Raw genomic sequence first — 18,907 nt, 5'->3', positions numbered from 1 at the left:
CTATCCTTTTTGCTAATTTCATTTTAATAAGTACCTGTTTTGTATCTCTAGCATGCCATTATTCTTGTCGACTAGAATGTGGAAGGACCTGGAAATCCTTTTGTTTTGTGAAATGGAATTTGAAACAAAGTGTACTTCTGACTTTGAATTTGAAAGCTTTCTTTAGAAATGTATAATTTCTTTGAAAATACATCTTGTCCTTGTGTTGGATTTTGGCATGCTTCTATACTGGATTTTGTTGGTTGGGTTATTTTAGTACCCCTTGCGGATTTGTTGTGCTCCACCCCATGTTCTTTACTTTTGTTTGGTGGATTAGTTTGTTCATTTAGTTGTTTATCCTTGTCTATTCCTCTCAGTTGCGCTGATGATAAAGTTGAGTAGGGATAAATGAAAGTTGGGACATACTCTATGGCATTCATCAAAGCCAGATGGGGTCTAGCGAACCAACCGATTGTTTCATCCATGAGTAAGCCGCATAATGTCTTCGTGCAACTGGCGTTGGAGGAAGATTTTGTTAATGCATTTGCTCGTGAGAATTGTGAAATCAATGGAGTACCGTATAGAGTATTCCATTGGACTACTGAATTCTAAGAAGATCAAGAACCTGTCCGTGTGCCGGTGTGGATCACGTTGCCAGGTCTTCCACCAAACTATTATCACGAGTCTTTCCTTCGCAGCATTACGGCTCCAATTGGAAGATTTATAAAGCGAGACAATCCCACTCGATGCGCTACTCATACAGATGGTGCAAGACTCTGTTTAGAGATGGATATATCTAAAGAGCCTATTCAGGCTTTGTGGATTGGTACCCCCCGAAACCCTCAAAGTCTTTATCAAATTATTGAGTTTGAGACATTGTCGGCATACTGTCCAAAGTGTCATGTTCAAGGCCATAACTCCAAGACTTGTAAAGGTGAAGGCAAGAAACGTAATGTGAAGATGAAGGAACCAAAAGAGAAGGTAACGATAAAACAGGTCTGGGTTATCAAGGAAACTAAGGGTGGGAGTCTTGTTCAGAAGGGTGAGTCTAGCAAGGTGGAAGAGAGGCCGTTGAATGAGGAGGAATTTATTCCACATGATCAGGTATTGGAGAGTTCGGAAACGGACCGAATGAATGGTGTTGAAGGCAGAGGAATGGAAGTAGTTCCAACACTAGAGCAGGAAGAGGCTGTTAATGATGGAGAGCTTGGTTCCACAACTCAGTTGCTTAATAGGGGCAATCCAGTTATTGACCAGGTTGGGCATGGTACATCAATGGATGCAGAACTGGCTACTACCGAGGTGGTGGTTCTAGAGAAGGGGAAGTTGGTGACACCTGAGTCATTAGAAGGAAATGATGGTTTGCGTTTGGGTATAGTCCAAGAAGAGTTGGCATCGGGTCTTAATACTAATATGGCAAGTTTGCAAACTGGGGGCATGCTTGCACCCATTATGGAGGATATTCATACAGAAGCCCATGATCGACGGACGCTGGATGAGGTCTTTACCCAAGAAGGATATGATCCAGTTTGTGAGGAGGTTGCGCGTACGAATTATTGCTCAGATAGTCACACCTGCTCAGATTCGGATTCGGAAGGGGCTTTAGAACACTTAGCTAAAGAAAATCTTGTGGCCTCGGATTCAGATTCTCAATTGAACAAGAAATGGAAAGGGAAAGGTATTAAGTTAAGAAGTTCTTCCAGGGTCATAAATAAGCCCACCCGGCTTAATTTATGAAGTCATCTTTATTGTATTGGAATGCTCAGGGGATAGGAACGTCAAGAAAGCGCCTTAAAAAATTGGTATCAAAATTTCTTCCTAAAATTATTGTTATTGCTGAACCAATGGTAAGTAATTCTCGTTTAGATTTGTGGCGTGATTGTTTGCGTTTTGATTGTTGTTGCTCTAATGTTGATGACGAAGGTAAGTTATGGATGTTTTGGGTTCAGGAATTAAATCTTATTGTTGAGTATATGGGTGATCAATTCTTGACAGTTCATATTGATAATCCTAATATTGTCCGATTTACATTTGTATATGCGAAATGTTCCTATTTGGAGCGTAGAAGACTGTGGGATGCTTTGATGGCGGCTAATATTCACCAGTTACCATGGATGGTGATGAGAGATTTTAATATTATCAGAAATGATTCAGAGCGCAGAGGGGGCCGGCCAAGACTAGCTTTGGCTATGGAGGAGTTTAATGATTGGGTGGGTGCTTGTGGTCTTCTTGATATGCCTTTTTGTGGGAATTCCTTGTCCTGGTGTAATGGTCACTTGGGAAGATCTAGGCAATGGGCGAGGCTGGATCGCTGCTTTCTTAATACAGCGGCTCTTGATATTTTTCCGGCTGCTAATTTGGAATATTTAACACGTACTTCTTCTGATCATGCACCGATGTCGATTTCGTTGGAGAATTCGTTTGTTACTTATGGCTATCATTCTTTTAAATTTCAGCAAATGTGGGTATCTCATGCCCAATTTTTTGACTGTGTTTTGACCTCTTGGAATGAGGATGTTGTTGGAGGCTCAAGTTTATATGTGCTTATGAATAAACTTAAAAGACTCGGAATTGCATTGAGAGAGTGGAACAAGCACATTTTTGGGAGGACGGAAATCCATATAGCAGAGCTTGAGGCTCGGATAAAGGGTTTGGAGGCCAGGCTGCAATCTGAATATATAAAAGATGTAGATGATGATCTCGTGGTTTCACAATTGGAGCTTTCAGTTTGGTTGGATAGGGAAGAAAAACGTTTAGCCCAACAAGTTAAACAAGGTTGGATTCAGAAGGGAGAAGCGACCTCTACGTTCTTCTGTGCGGTCAGTCGTCGTAATCATAAAGTGGTGAAAGAATGAAACTTGCAGACGGTACTATTCTTTCCTCACCAGAACAGATCCATGACGGGGCTATTTCTTATTTCTCATAATTCCTAGAGGTTGGTTCTTGCTGTGAAGAGCCGAACCTGGGGGGTTTGGTCCAACCGATTATTTCACGGGGTGAAAATGACTTTCTTTCTCGTACTCCTTCATCCCATGAAGTTTATGATACTTTTTGCTCCATTCCGGAAGATAGTAGTCCGGGTCCTGATGGGTTTGGATTGGGATTCTATTGATCTTGTTGGCACATAGTGGGCAATGAGACTGTTGATGCGGTGTCAGAGTTTTTTCGAGATAAGAATTTTCCGAGGTTTTTCAATGCTACTTTATTGGTTTTAATTCCGAAAGTGGATAATCCGACGAGTTTTGATAAGTTCAGGCCGATTAGTCTGTGTAACGTGTTTTACAAAATGTGCACTAAAATTATGGTTAATCGCCTCTCCCCCATGTTGGCAAAAATTATTTCTCCTGAACAAGGAGCTTTTCTTCCGGGTCAAAGCATCTTTGAGAATATTAGTGTTACACAAGAAATGATCCATTCTATTAACAAACCGGCACATGGTGGAAATGTAGTTTTGAAGATTGACATGGCTAAAGTATATGATAGTGTGGACTGGTCCTTTCTTTTGCATGTTCTTAAAGCATTCGGGTTCTCACAATTTTTTTGTATGTTGATTCAACAATGCATCACTAATCCTTGGTTCTCTGTGGTCATGAACGGGGTACCCAAAGGTTTTTTCAAAGGAGGTCGTGGGTTGAGACAAGGTGATCCTATCTCTCCTTATTTATTTATTATTATTGAGGAAATTTTTACAAGGATGATAAAAAAGCAGGTGGAAATGGGTAAGATTACTCAGTTTTACCATCCAATGGGTACCCCCAATATTTCTCATTTACTCTATGTGGATGATATGGTGCTATTTTGTAATGGGGACAAAACTTCATTAAAACTATTTCTGATGTGTTGAAGACGTACGAACAATGGTCGGGGCAAGTAGTTAGCAAAAACAAGTCCTCTATATTTTTCTCTTCGCAGGTTCCTATCTCTAAACGTCGGGCTCTTCTTCGCTTCACGTGTTTTACGGAAGGGACTTTCCCTTTAAATATCTGGGAGTTCTTATTATTTCAGGAAGACTGAAAATAACTCATTTTGATGACTTGATGGCTAAAGTTCAATTCAGATTGGAGGAATGGCAAGCCAGAATGTTATCCAGTGGGGCGCGTCTGATTCTCATTAAACATGTGCTTCAAAGTATTCCCGTTCACAGTCTTTCTATCTTAAGGACGCCTAAAACTGTTCTTGAGAAACTTCAAAAAATCGTCAGTACCTTTTTCTGGGGTGTAAAAGATGGGAAAACTAAGAAAAAATGGCGTTCTTGGGTGGATATTTGTAAGCCTGTCTCGGAAGGTGGGATGGGTATTCGGAGTCTTCAAGATGTGCAAACATCTCTACATATGAAGTTAGCTTGGAATCTAATGCAAGGTACATCTCTTTGGTCTAATTTTTTTCATGCTAAATATGTTGGTGATAGACATATTTCTATGGTGGATCCTAAGAAAGGGTCTATTTTTTGGAAGATGATCTGACAAAATATTCATTTAGTGCAAGCTAATTCTAAATGGAGAGTTCGAGAGGGTAAGCTTCTTTTTTGGCATGATAAGTGGGCTGATGATGGCCCTCTTTGCGATAATATTCAGATTTCGGGTATGCCAAATCTTAAGTTGGAAGATTGTAAAACTGGGTTGGGTTGGAATATGGAGATTTTTGCTCGGTTGGTTGGGCATCAAAAAGCTGAAAATATTATTTTGCAGTTGGGTAGGGTTAAACATGGGAAAGATATATTGATATGGCTACCTAATGATGACGGAAATTTCTCTACTAAGAGTGCTTGGAATTGTATCCATTTGAGGGGACCAGATTTCCCTTGGGCAAAATGGATTTGGCATTCTGCTCTTCCAAAAAAAATTTCAATCACTATGTGGAAGGCCATACATGATTGTCTTCCTGTGGACGACAGAATTTGCAGAATTGGTATTCCTATCGTTTCCCGTTGTGATTGTTGTTCCAATTATACTTATGAAGATCTTAATCATATTCTTGTGGGAGGAGATTTTGCTGCAAAAATTTGGTGTATCTGTTCGGTGGTTCTTGGAATTCCTTGGGTGGAAGGTTGCTCGTGGAGACAGAGGGTGGAGTGTTGGTATAGGAGGGCTAAGAATTCTAATCGCCCTGGTCAACTGTTGGGACTTCTTCCGGCGATCATTACTTGGCGGCTATGGGGGCGTCGCTGTAAGACCCGGATGGAAGGAGTAATGGAATCGGTCCAACAGGTTTGGTGTTCCATAAAATATTGGGTTTCTTGGATTGCAGTTAAACTAAATAATGTTAATTTGCTCAATCGGCGTGATAAATGTATTTTAAAATGTTTTAATATGCCTTTAAATGTCATGAGGAAAGAGATTGTCATCTCGGTCAGGTGGAAGCAGCCTAAGCAAGATTGGGTAAAGCTGAATGTTGATGGTTGTTGTCTAGGTAATCCAGGCCCTTCAGGTGCTGGAGGAATTATTCGAGATGAAAAAAGTAATCTGGTTTGTGGGTTTGCAATAGCAATAGGGCATCATTTGTTATTCAGAGCTGATGGGTTTACTTCATGGGCTTCGACATATTGACTTGATGGATTTTTATTTGTGGAGATTGAACTAGATTCCATGTTAGTACTAAACTGGTTGAAGAATAAGATATGTGGCTTGTGGTACATGGAAGATTATTAGGATGAAATTCAGAGTCGACTAGCTGAGATTAATGTTTCATTTGTTCACTGTTATAGAGAATGTAACTCGGTTGCGGATGGCTTAGCTAAAATGGGTGCTAATGGTCTTACGGGATCATGGGTTTCTCTTCCTGAATTGCCTCCTTCTATTAGAGGGAACATTAGGCTGGATAGATGGGGTTTCCCTTACATACAGAAAACCCGAAGTAGTTGATAGAAAGCTATGTGCGCTGATCTTACGAGAGGTATGTCTTTTTTGCATTTGATCATTTTATTTCTTACTCTATGTTCGTGCAGATTTTGTCTTGCAGGTTGTTATATTGAAGGTTTTTTTGGAGGTATTTGTATAGTGGTTGAGATTATTTGGTTTTTTGAGGCTTGGGTTTTGGTTTTATTATAATATTTGTAGCCCCCATGCCTCGGGTTGTAACCACGGTTTTCCTCCGCCACAAGTGAGGGGCTGATCAATAAAATTTGGGACGGAGTCACAAATGGACATGTGACCTTCGACTCTTCTGTAAAAAAAAAAAGAAACTGCTTTACGGGGTTTGTATTCAGTAAAATCTGATGTGTTCAGCTTTTGAGTATTACTGTTAGAGATTGTGAGTGGCAAGAAGAATACATGCTTCTATAACGAGTCGCTCTACCTTCTGAGCCATGTGCGTAGTGTCTATTACCACACAAGTTCTTAGTTTCTTCACATTAATCATTTATAAACTGAGATTCTCTTAGTTTTAGCAAAAAATTCCACTGATTTGAAATGAAAACAGGCATGAGAGTTGTGGAGAGATGGTAGGAGTATGGAGCTAACGGACTCAACAATAGGGTATCCTTCTTGCACTTCCATCATGGTGAGATACATTAACATCGGGCTACTTTGCGTTCAAAAAAGCCCACCTGATCGACCTACCATGTATGATATGGTCTCCATGCTTAGTAATGAACATGCACCTCTGCCTATACCCAACCAGCCTGCTTTTATCACATGCCGGAATTTGATGATGCGCACAAATTCAGCAATTAATTTTGCAGAAGATCGCTCAATAAACAGTACTACTGTTTCAGTAATAGAAGCTCGATGAATGGCACTGTTTCATTTATCAAAAGGTTTTTTTTTTTTTTTTTTTTAATTATTTAATTTTTCTCCAAGAAAGGACCTTTTTTTTTTTTAATCTAATATTTATGCAGATTGATATGTTACGAACTTATCACCGTCCTCCATCTTAATTTGCCGCTACTTTTGTTTACAATAATAGGAGACGGGAGCTGCTCACCTCCGATTGTCAATAATACTACACATAATAATATAATATATAAATACATAATCATTTAAAAAAAAAGGTAAAATTGACTATTAAAAAATTAGTTATTTTATATAAGTCTCGTATTTATTTATTTTTCTCAAAAAATTTATAAAGTATTTACACATTCTACGACTATAAATATAATTTCTCTTAATAAAACTTTCTTCTGAATTCAAACGGATCTTTGACTTTAACAGAGTTTTTGTTTTCAAATATAAAATATAATGTAATACTACTTGTTTGAATATTTATGCAGGCTATGCCTTTTAAATAATGACTTTAACAGATCAACAATGTGTTTAACGCGTCTATAAATAAGTTATTGACAGCGTTCAAGACACTTTTAATAAAATATATAATTCTCCAGAATTATTTAGCCACATTATTCAATTTGTCGAACACGAGTTTAAACTTTTAAAATAATTTGTAAAATAATATTTCATATAGTCGTAGAGTGTGCAAGCACAATGCAGTCGATTTATAAAATAGTAGATTCCACTATTAAAAAATTAAATTTCTTTTTATATGAGTCCCGTAATTATTCACTTTTTTTCAAAGTAATTGTGCGACGCTTACATACTTTCTAAAAAAAGCCTTCTTATTCCTACAAACTACACTTATTTTAATTTATTTTAATTTTATTTTTACTCTATTCTTCTTAAACTAGTTAAATTTTTCTACTCATTATCCATACATTACACATTTGATAAGAAAATAAAAAATAAAAAATAAAAAATAAATTATAATGTGTGATGTGAAGATGATAAGTTGAATATTTTCATTTGGATTAGGAATTGATTAAAAACTAAAAAAATTATACTCATAATCCCACACCACATATCATACACTACACTTTTTTTTCTCTTACCAAATATATGGTGTATGAAGGATAAGTAGAATAATTCAATTAGATTAAAAATAATAAAACAATTAAATTAAAAGAAATAAAAATAAATTTAGTGTGTAATGTGTGTGAATGATGAGTAGCAAAGTTTTAAAAAATAACTTAGAAAAGTTAAAAAAATTAAGGGCTCGTTTGGATAGTGAGATGAGATAAATAAAATATTATTAGAATATTATTTTTTAATATTATTATTATTTTGATATTTCAAAAAGTTAAATTGTTTATTATATTTTATGTGGTATTTTGAAAAAGTTATAATGTTGAGATGAGATGAAACCGTTTATGTATCCAAACGGACCTAACTTAAAAAATTTATATGTACATTATTAGACTGCATTTGGATGTTGAGCCGAGTTGAACTTTTTATGAATAGTAGTGAGTTAAGATGGTTGAGTGAGTTTTGTGGGACTCATTTAAGATGAGTTTAGGTGTGTTTCGATGTTAAGATGAGTTTAGATGTATTTTGAGAAGTTGTTAAATAAATGGGCCCACCATTAAATTTCACTATTCATCTGACATAGTTTGAGCAACTGCTGGCGCCAAAACCTGCAAATTTTTTTTTTTTTTTTTTTTTCTGACAAGTTGCACTTGCAACCAGTAGAAAAGTGATAAACAATTGAGTTGGGTCTCACGAGAGATGGAAAAGTTGTACATAATTGAGAGAAAAGTAAACTGACAGAGATGAAAAAGTAAAACTGGAAATTAATGTTTGTCAGTTGTGGGCCCTACAGATGAGTTCAATTTTGGACTCTATTTAACCTATGTAAAAACCTGCGTTTGAATGTTCAACTTAGTCTAAAAATAAAGTACACTGGACTGAATTGTGCATCCAAACAAGGCTAGTCTGTGTATTAAAAGATAGTTCATCGCAACACCCAATTCACTGAACTAGTCTTCTAAGATCGAGTTAACTCTGTAATTCGAGTAGGGATGTAAAAAACAAGGCTATTAGCCTGTTGATTTAGGGTTTGTTTGGATATTTAGAATATCTAATAATTTTATAAATAATAGTAAAATAATTTGTGATTAGTAATAAAATGGTTTGAATTAAAATGATTAATTGAATTTTGGAAAAAAATAGAGAAAAAGTTGAATAAAAATATTAAAAAGTTAAAAATTTGTTTGAATATAATTTTTATTTCAAAATTTGAAAAAATTGTCTTTTTTTTGTATTTTATTGGAAAGTTTGGAAAAGTTTTATTGGCTTTTGTATTTAGATGATGATTAGATGAAAAAATTAAAAATTTGAAAGTTAAAAGTATTTTTTGTTTGAATAATATTTAGGAATGAAATTATGAGAAATTTTGAAAATATTTGAAAATACCTCATTGCCCAAACAAAGCCTTAAACTTAAATTTGGATTTAACTATGTTCATTTGTGAATATAAATTAATCTTAATTATTAACACCTCCAATCGAGCTCTAACTTAGTTTTTGTGAAATCACCACTTATTCTAAGTTTAAACGGTTGAAAATATGTAAATTTTAATTACTTAAATTATTCTTAGCATTCTCTCATACATGTAGCCTAATCTTAGCATTCTCTCATACATGTAGCCTAAACTCATTTTCAATAAGTAGTAGAACACATGAAACATTTAATTTAATTAAATATGATGGAGTGTAGAGTATAAATTTAAATTCATGACTTCTATTTGAAATCATTATTTATTCCAAAAACTTAAAAGAAATAATTAGATTTAATTATTCATATTATATTGAGTTTTAATATAAACAAGCCGAGCTTAATCAACCATTGCTCGCCTATACTTTGCTCATTTATAGTTCTAATTATATCTTCTTGAACTAAAATTTCATTGTCATCACACGATGTTGTGTTCTTTCTTTTTCCCAAATAATGACGCGAACACTATTATCTGACGATATGTTTTGTTTGTTAAAAAAAAATATAAAAATAATGACATAAATTGATATTATTTATTGTGATATATTAGATTTATTTTATAATAAAAATAATTTAAATCGCATTAATTTGTAATGAGATATCTCTGTTAACCTGTTAATTCTCCAATTTTACCGTTGATTATACTACAGATTAATGTCATAGTACCACTTCATTGAAAAAAAACTAAATTATCTTTTTGTAACTTTAAAATTGTCACGACTTTTTATTCTTATATAAAGTTGTAAAAGAATTATAAAACCCATCTTTTTTGTCTTTCCAGATATCTGGCACCAAGGCTGGCGTGCACGGGGCCTTCCCCTTCACGCCTGCGAACAGAGTGCCTTCCCCCTTCACGCCTGCGAATAGACTTTTTCTATTACAGGTTGCGGTCTAATTGTCTTGGACAGAATATCTCGTCCACGCGAAGAGGAAAATAATTTTTTTTTATAATGAATTTTAGTTTTTTATAAAATAATTGTACGGTGCTCGACTCCACGAATATAGCATTGCTCAAAGTTTTATTGTACACTCGATTATTTCTAGCATCCTCATTCTTAAGGCATCTTTCTGTAACTACAATTTGCAGTGCTAGTTGCTGCATGTTAGTGAGGGATATGGGTATGGATGGTATCAGGTCATTCCTCTTATTTGTTCTGCTTCTACTCCTCAGAGCATGCTTCACCATTAGTGCAGATGATACCCTTTCGAAAGGTCAGTCCCTTTCGGCGATGAAAACCGACAGCATCTCATCTAATGGCGGCCAATTTGAACTCGGATTCTTCGAACGAGGTACTCCTCCAAAATTCTACCTGGGGATATGGGTTAAACGTTTAGTGGGCCAGAGGACCGTTTGGGTAGCAAATAGAGAAAACCATTTGTCCGACCCTTATACTTCAAGACTCGAATTCTCAGAGGATGGCAATCTTGTCCTTCTTGAAGCTTCCTCCAAGAAACCATTTTGGTCCACAAGTTTGCCGAATCTTCCCTCAAATTCAACTGAAGCAGCACTTCTTGATAATGGAAATCTTGTTTTAAGAGATAGATCGGACCCTTCTACTCTATTTTGGGAGAGTTTCGACTACCCAACTGATACATGGCTGCCAGGTGGAGCGCTTGGGATCGATAAAACTGGAAAAGTACCGAAGCAACTTATTTCATGGAAAAATTCAGAAGATCCATCACCGGGTCTGTTCTCATTATCGTTGAGGATAGACCCAAATGGAAGCAGTGAATATATCTTGGAGTGGAACAGGTCCCAAGTTTATTGGAGTAGTGGAGTTTGGGATGGAAAAGCTTTCAGCTTGGTTCCTGAGATGAGCTTGAATTATATATATAACTTCAGTTTTGTGTCAAATGAAAATGAAACCTATTTCACTTACTCTCTTTATAATGCTTCTATCATGTCGATATTTTTGGTTTCTTCTACCGGACAGATCCAGCAACTTGCGTGGGTGTCCTCCGTTCAGTCCGTTCAGCCGTGGTCTGTATTTTGGGCTCGACCAAATTCACTATCTGATGTCTATGCTTTGTGTGGCCAATTTGGCATATATCAGGGTAATACATCTCAGCCTTGCGATTGTCCAAAAGGTTTCGAACCATTTTCAGATAATCAGACCAGACTAAACGACTGGTCCGGTGGTTGTTTGAGGAGACAGCCTTTGCAATGTGAAAATCGTAATGCCAAAAACGATTGGTTCCAAAAAATACCCAACATCACATTGCCAATTAGCTGGAAAGCATATTCGGCAATGAGTGTCCGGAGATGTAAATTAGTTTGCATGAATAATTGTTCTTGCACAGCTTATACTCATAACAGCAGCGGGTGTCTGATATGGGAAGGAGCTCTTTTGAACATGCAACGACCCTCGGATGGTGGAAAGGTTGGACAAGATATATATTTCAGACTAGCTGCTGACGAGCATCAAATTAGTACCAAAGGTAGGATGAAAAAGATGAAACCTACATAAGTTTACATTATCTTCTTAATGAATCGAAATGCAATTCTGTTCTACAGAGCTAATGGTCATTCTTATCATCATAATCAGGAACCAAATGGAAAGTATGGGTGATTGTAGCTGTGCTGGTAGCTTCGACAGGGCTAATCTTATGCCTATCCGTTTGTTTCTCAATCAAGAGAAAATTCAAACACAAAGGTAAGTTCGAACCTGACATACAAATCCTTAAAAAGTTCCAATTTTTTATTTTTTGTTTATGGGTGAGTGGATCACTAGCAACAACAAAATGCTCCACCAAAATCTAGGACAAGAAAGCTGTGACATTTGTTTGTTCTTAGGAGTGTTTCTCAACGTATTGTCTCGTCAATTGGTGAAGATATTCTTCATGCTTTTGAAATCATCTGAACCAAGTTTCCAAGAGAAATCCTGCAAGTCTCTCCAGCATATTTCAAAACTTCTTTAATTGATTTTATCAGAGCAAACACTTGATTCTCCATTAAAATGAAAAAACTTGTATCATTCTGTGCAAAACAGGAGAGATGGCAACTTCAAGCAATGATCTAATGTTATTTGATCTTAGTACTGAAACTCATGCAATCAATGTTGGAACAAACATCCAAGATAATGATAAGAAAAGAGGAAAGAAGGATGTTGAGTTACCGCTATTCAGTTATGAAAGCGTATTAGCTGCAACCGATAATTTCTCAACTGCAAATAAGCTTGGAGAAGGAGGTTTTGGACCTGTCTACAAGGTATGTATGTTCCATTCTGCTAAATGAATCTGCTTCAAAAAATATGGTAAACATTGAAGGAAGTCTAAAGAGTTTATGGTTCTGTTTCACAGGGAAAGTTACTTAAAGGGAAGGAAATTGCTGTGAAAATGCTTTCAAAAAGATCTGGACAGGGGCTTGAGGAGTTTAGAAATGAGACAACACTAATTGCAAAACTTCAACATAGAAATCTTGTCAAACTCTTGGGTTGCTGTATTGAAGGAGATGAGAAAATACTAATATACGAGTACATGCCCAATAAAAGTTTGGATTTCTACCTTTTTGGTGCGTCCTTATTTTAGTCATCTTGATTCTTATTATATACATACAAATGTATAAAAATTATTCACGCACATACACACGCGCGCGCACATACAGATATATATATATATAATTCTAGGTTCTTGAATGCTGATTTCCTTTGTGGCATCATTTAAACAGATCTAGCTAAGAAAAAAATGTTAGATTGGGGGACACGCATTCACATTATTGAAGGGATTGCTCAAGGACTTTTGTATCTTCATCGGTATTCAAGATTAAGAATTATACATAGAGATATGAAACCCAGTAACATTCTCTTGGATAGTGAAATGAACCCGAGAATATCAGATTTTGGCATGGCTCGAATAGTTGGAGATAATGAAATACAAGCAAACACAAATCGGATTGTTGGAACTTTGTAAGTATGCAATCTATTCCACATGCATCCCATATTTGCCACTGCTACCTAAATTTACTTAGCAAACTACCAAGTACTGAATTTTGGAATCCAGCGGCTACATGTCTCCCGAATATGCCATGGAGGGTCTGTATTCGATAAAGTCTGATGTGTTTAGCTTTGGAGTATTGCTACTCGAGATTGTGAGTGGGAAGAAAAACACGGGCTTTTATAACCATGGGTCACTCAATCTTCTTAGATATGTATGTAGCTTTCTTACTCTATTACGTTTTTCATGTTTTTACATTAATAATTTATCTAAATTAGGATTCTCTTTAATTGTCCAAATGTATTGGATGAACCAATGCAAAAAGAGATGAGACACAACTTTAAATGTGCATGCGTGGTCAACATTGCTCGAAAATCCTACAATGCTTTCGTTAAAAGTTGTAAAGCCCACATAATGTGCTATCTATTTCTAGAATCAGACCATCCAATTTGGTCAGGCAATTGTAGAGAATCTTTATTGTAAGTTATAAACTGAATTACTCTTAATTTTTAATGAAATTTACATTGACTTGAAATGAATACAGGCTTGGGAGTTGTGGAGAGATGGTCAAAGCTTGGAGTTGATGGATTCATCGATAGGGTATCCATCTTCCACTTCTATTCTGGTGAGATACATTAACATCGGGCTACTTTGTGTTCAAGAAAGTCCAGATGATCGACCTACCATGCTTGATGTGGTCTCAATGATGAGTAATGAATATGCACCTCTGCCTACATCCAAGCAACCTGCTTTTACAGCTGGCCGGAAATTGATGCACACGAATCCAACAGTTAACTCTGTAGAGAATTGCTCAATAAATAGTGTAACTGTTTCAGTAATGGAGGCTTGATGAGTACTACCATATCGTTTATTAATTAATTGTGAAAGCTGCCACGTCAACCCGTCTTGAATGTTTGGCTAAAAGTTCAATCGTGGCTGCTTATATCTAACGATGTAATGCTCTCGAGAACATTTTGTTGTTTGACCAATTTAGAGCTGCAACAGCTTAAGAGCTCCAGCACTGAATTTCTTGTCTTTATGCATTGGTAAAGCATCCATAAAGTAATTTTCTTGGTCACAAGAGCTCAAACATGCTGCAGAGTACAGACATATAGTATTGTAATTTTAGGAATTAGTGGGCTAGGATAATAATAATTTCTACAAGTTGTGTAGGCTATTACTGTGAGCTTGATGCTTCACAAGTTGTGTAATAAACAGCATGTTGTTCATGTCAATTCCCAAATAGGCAGCCCTCAGCTTTTCCAATCTATAATGATTCAAGTCTGTTTAGATTCAGAGATGAGATGAAATAGTTTGAGATGAAAAATGAAAGTTGAAAAAATATTATTAGAATACTATTTTTTAATATTATCATTATTTTAGAATTTGAAAAAATTGAATTGAAATTTAAAAAAGTTGAATTATTTTTTATATTTTACGTGGAAATTTGAAAAAATTGTAATGATGAGATAAGATGGGATGAAACACTTTCAGAATCCAAATGAGCATTTAATTACCCTATAATATAAATATATTGAAAAATATTGTGTCGGATGAGTAGGTTTGGGGGTGAGATGAGACACAAAATTCTCATCTTATCTCTTTTGTGAGTAACGAGAAATGTTATTTCTTCTATCTTTGTTCTCTTTGTCCTCTTCAATATTCTAGCGTTTTGAGTAAACTCACTCTGTAAATAGGAATTATGCCATTTATAATTCTAGTGTGTTAACAAATCATTTAGTCCGGACTTGTTATATTCATCAAAAGAGTCAAAATACTAATATTGTTTTTTTTACATAAATTGATCTTGTAGGCTTTCACATCAGCAATGTGTTCATTGTGTCTATAAAAAAGTTATTACACCGTTCAAGACACTTTTAATAATATATATAATTCTCCAAATTTATTTAGCCACATTATTCAATTTGTCGATCAAGAGTTTAATCATTTAAGTTTAAAATAATTTGTAAGGGAACAAATTTAATTATAAGTTGGTGTAGATAACACATATAATAAAATGCTTATATGATATAATTTGATTTGAGTATTACAAATTAAATATTATGTACCATTTAATTTATTATAATTAGTAATCAAAGAATAACAAATGATAAGTTTTATCTAAAGTCCCACTGATAAGTTTTATGGATAATTTTCATGTGTTGTTGCATTTGGCAAACGAAAAAGACTACCTTCATGCTTGGGCAAGAGAAGGAAGTATGGTGGCAAGGTGCTAGTTTCGTATGTTTAATTGGTCCGTGAACTTTGACGTCAACAAGGAGCCATCAATCGCACCACAGTGGATATATTTACCAGGTTTGCCTTTACATTTATATAGATTGGACTGTTTATAGAGTTTTGCCACTAGATTTGATAGATTTTTGGGTACGGATAATGCCACATTATATAGAACAAAAGCCACTGGTGCAAGATTGTGTGTTGAAGTGGATTTGCAGAAGGATCCTGTTGAGGGTTCTCTCTTAGTTGTAGGACAAAAGCAAAGTTGGCAAAATGCCATATATGAGAAAATGGGTTTTTATTATAATAAATGTTTTAGGCAAGGCCATACTGAAGTGGTATGCCGCGATGGAGAGAAGCCTAAGGCTAAAAGGAATGAAGGCTCGGGGAAGGAAGGAGATGAGAAGGTATGGAAAGAAGTGGGTAGAAAAGAAAATGTGAGAGTTGAAGAGGAAGGTCCTGTTTTGTTCATTCAAGATCAGAGGGAGGAGGAGAAAAATAATGGAGCTGTCAATGTTCCTTTGAATGTGAATGAGAAAAATAAATAAATTGTGACTGAGGTTAATAGTGCAGGTATTGCTAATATGGAAGAAGATAACTTGATAGATAAAAGTATTGAAGAGGAAGGCGAAATATGTCAAGATAATAATTCGAGTGTTATAAAGGTGCAGGTTGAAATGGGTGGTTGTTTTAGGACTGCCCATGACAACAGAATTGAAAATTGAAAATCACAATATCTCAAAAAAATATAAAACTAACTATATAAATCTAAAATTATAATCCAACATTAAAAATACCAAAATTACAATCCATAAGAAGTGTGGGAGATGTTCGTGACTCGTGAGAACTGACACAACTAAGAACCAAGAGAGAGACTCAATATATATGAAGATGAATGTGAGTTTGTGAGGGAGTCTAAGTTAGAGTGCGGCAAGAGTAGGGTTTTTTAGTTTTTAGGTATAAAGGTAAAAATGTAAATTTAATTTTCTTAACGGGTTGACCCATTAAGCAATCATGTCTTAACGGGTCAACCTGTTTTGACCCAAACCCATTAAGGCCAAACCTAAATCTGCTTTTATCGTGTCGTGTTCGTGTTGAGTTAACGGATTGTGTCACATATTGCTACACCTAATTTTAGTATTGAACTTCAAGCAATCAACGATGGAACAAACACTAAAGATAATGTGAAGAAAAGAGGAAAGAAGGATGCTGAGTTACCACTATTCAGCTATGAGAGCGTATCAGCTACAACTAATAATAAGGTTCCCGGCCTTGGTAGTAAGGCGAGATTGGATCATGAAGAAATTCCCACCGTACTCGTTTGGTAAGAATTAACGAGGTAATTGTAAGAGAATTTTCCTCACAAGGCCTAAGAAGCCAATAAATGAAAGGAAGCAAGATCAAAAGCCCGGCTTGGAGTAACGAGCCCCTAATCCAGCCCACAGGAAAACTCCTCTGTACACAACCTGCAAGAGGGATGGTGCTGTAAAGGATGAGACTCGTCGATCTAAGGCCCATTCGAGTAGGGTCCATTCCTCGAGTGCCTGCCCTCACAGTAGGCATATATACAGGAGTCCTTGATCTACTGACATAAAGAGGATGGAAGGACTAGAAGGGAGACAAACTGAGAGAATGAGGTCGGATAACCACACCGCATTAATAGCTCCATCACCTGGACAACACGCCACATTAATGACGTCGTTGTAAAGCCATGCCGCATTTAAAGACTCTAAAACAAGGAAGCAGTAGGCACTATCTGCTCCTGAGGCATGTAGTATAAATATCAGATCATAGGTACGAGAATCTCTCTCTGATTCCTAGACTCTCTGATTACTTATTTGCTACTCTCTAAAAATATTTACTAACTTTGGCATCGGAGGTTACCTGGCCCCTAGACCGTCCTCTCAAAACTGCAATCTTTTCTATCTTGTTTAGGGTCCGTTTTCGAATACTTGAGTTGTCGGATCTTAGCCCAAATGTGTGCGAAATACGACGTTAATAGAACTAATATTTCTTCATTACTATTGTCTACTTACATATAATGACATAAATTATCACATGATTTATGATATATTATTTAATATTTTATATGGTCAATGATAATAAATTAGATAAGAATTACATCATTAACTTATATAATTATTATATAAAATAATATATTAAATTATTAAAAATATTTTTAACATATATATAGTTCACTTTGGTCTGATCCAAAATTTATAGACCCTGGGACCAGACCGAACTTATTCAATCCACAATTTTCGAGATCGAGACTAGCCCCTCCAGTATTCAATTCGGTCCAGTTGAGACCGAAATTTTCGGTCCTGTCAATTTTTCCGATCCGAACCAAATTTTGTACACCCCTAACTTCACCGTTGGAATAAGAAATGCTGCAGAGTATTCTATGGTCATTACATTAAAAACAACACTCAAAATAATGGCCCAAAACAATTAAATTATAAAAAAACAAGAGATATGCTGCTCTTCAAAATGGGGGCAATGATAATTTTTTTTCAACTTAATAATTAAAGAAGTATTTTTTAATGATGTTATGATTTTTTTTTATTAAAGAAGTTTTTTTTTTATGAAGATTTATTGACATTTAGCTAGTCCAATGTCAATCACAACCATAATGTCTGCAAAAAGAGGCTATTGGTTGGGCCTAATCTTACATTTATCATTGATGGGCTTGTGGCTCTAAGTCACCAATCAAAGACCACTTAGCATTAGACTATGGTGAGAACTAGGCTTCGTTTGAATTTAAAATTTACATCAATTTATCTCATATCATTATTATAATTTTTTTAAATTTTTACACAAAATATAATAAATAATTTAACTTTTATTTTATTATTTACAAACTATTTCCACTAATCTCTAAATTCAAACTACTCTAATATGTATCAATCGTGTGAAAAGCATTGTAATGATGTTAGCTAAATGAATAAGATTGGTTTTTGTTTGATTTAAAAAAAAAAAAGAAGATCCCTTAGCTTCTACGACCACTCATTCTCAAACATAAATTATATTTACAAACCAACGTTGAAAGTGTATTATCCATGTTGTTTGCAGACTGAACCCTCTTTCAAAAGAACCCAATAACAAAAAATTGATTGCAAATTAATTAGTAAAAAAAAATGATGACATGTTACCCTTTTTGTATAATTAATTAAAGAATAGTCATACTAACTCTATAATTAAATTATTAAAAAAATTAAAAAATAATGGCCCCAAAATATGTTGACCGACAATCTTATATGCGTTTGGTAATGATGTGACAATGATAATTTACACCGTCTCCGCAACATTATTGGCGCGCGCTAATATTCGCGTTGAATATAATCAGCCACGGACCCACTAGCTCGGAAATGATATTTGTTATTCTTAAACTACACATGAGTATGTAATTTATTATTCTTATTTTTATATTTACTAGTAAAGGGCAAACACGTGCATTGCACGTGTGCCCAATTGTCAATATATAAAAAATATTTTAA

General features: G+C 35.3%; 1 protein-coding gene across 2 annotated transcripts; it reads left to right on the top strand.

Annotated features, from left to right (window-relative positions):
• Nucleotides 1–10,052: 10,052 nt before the first annotated feature.
• LOC118343749 (receptor-like serine/threonine-protein kinase SD1-6) lies at nucleotides 10,053–14,437 on the top strand. Of its 2 annotated transcripts, XM_035686391.1 has the most exons (7): nucleotides 10,055–11,678; nucleotides 11,786–11,893; nucleotides 12,230–12,447; nucleotides 12,540–12,750; nucleotides 12,907–13,144; nucleotides 13,239–13,386; nucleotides 13,717–14,437. In XM_035686391.1, exons 1-7 carry the CDS (start codon nucleotides 10,340–10,342, stop codon nucleotides 14,020–14,022), a joined length of 2,568 nt encoding a protein of 855 aa, XP_035542284.1. In that variant the 5' UTR covers nucleotides 10,055–10,339; the 3' UTR covers nucleotides 14,023–14,437. The 2 variants fall into 2 exon arrangements, with proteins under 2 accessions (XP_035542285.1, XP_035542284.1); XM_035686392.1 differs by lacking the exon at nucleotides 13,239–13,386 and having other exon boundaries at nucleotides 10,053–11,678; nucleotides 13,717–13,865.
• The last annotated feature ends 4,470 nt before the right edge of the window (nucleotides 14,438–18,907 follow it).

The sequence above is a fragment of the Juglans regia genome, chromosome 16 (genome assembly GCF_001411555.2).
Source record: "Juglans regia cultivar Chandler chromosome 16, Walnut 2.0, whole genome shotgun sequence".
Taxonomy (NCBI): Eukaryota; Viridiplantae; Streptophyta; class Magnoliopsida; order Fagales; family Juglandaceae; genus Juglans; species Juglans regia.
Note: the sequence above shows the minus strand (reverse complement) of the source record. Positions and strands in the feature narration are given on the sequence as shown.

What these genes read in the sequence shown, in the direction of transcription:
- LOC118343749 (XM_035686391.1), top strand. Translation starts at nt 10,340, where the DNA reads ATGTTAGTGAGGGATATGGGTATGGATGGTATCAGGTCATTCCTCTTA. An exon ending in AATCGGATTGTTGGAACTTT is followed by an intron (nt 13,145 to 13,238) that starts GTAAGTATGCAA and finishes TTTGGAATCCAG; the next exon opens with CGGCTACATGTCTCCCGAAT. An exon ending in CACTCAATCTTCTTAGATAT is followed by an intron (nt 13,387 to 13,716) that starts GTATGTAGCTTT and finishes AAATGAATACAG; the next exon opens with GCTTGGGAGTTGTGGAGAGA.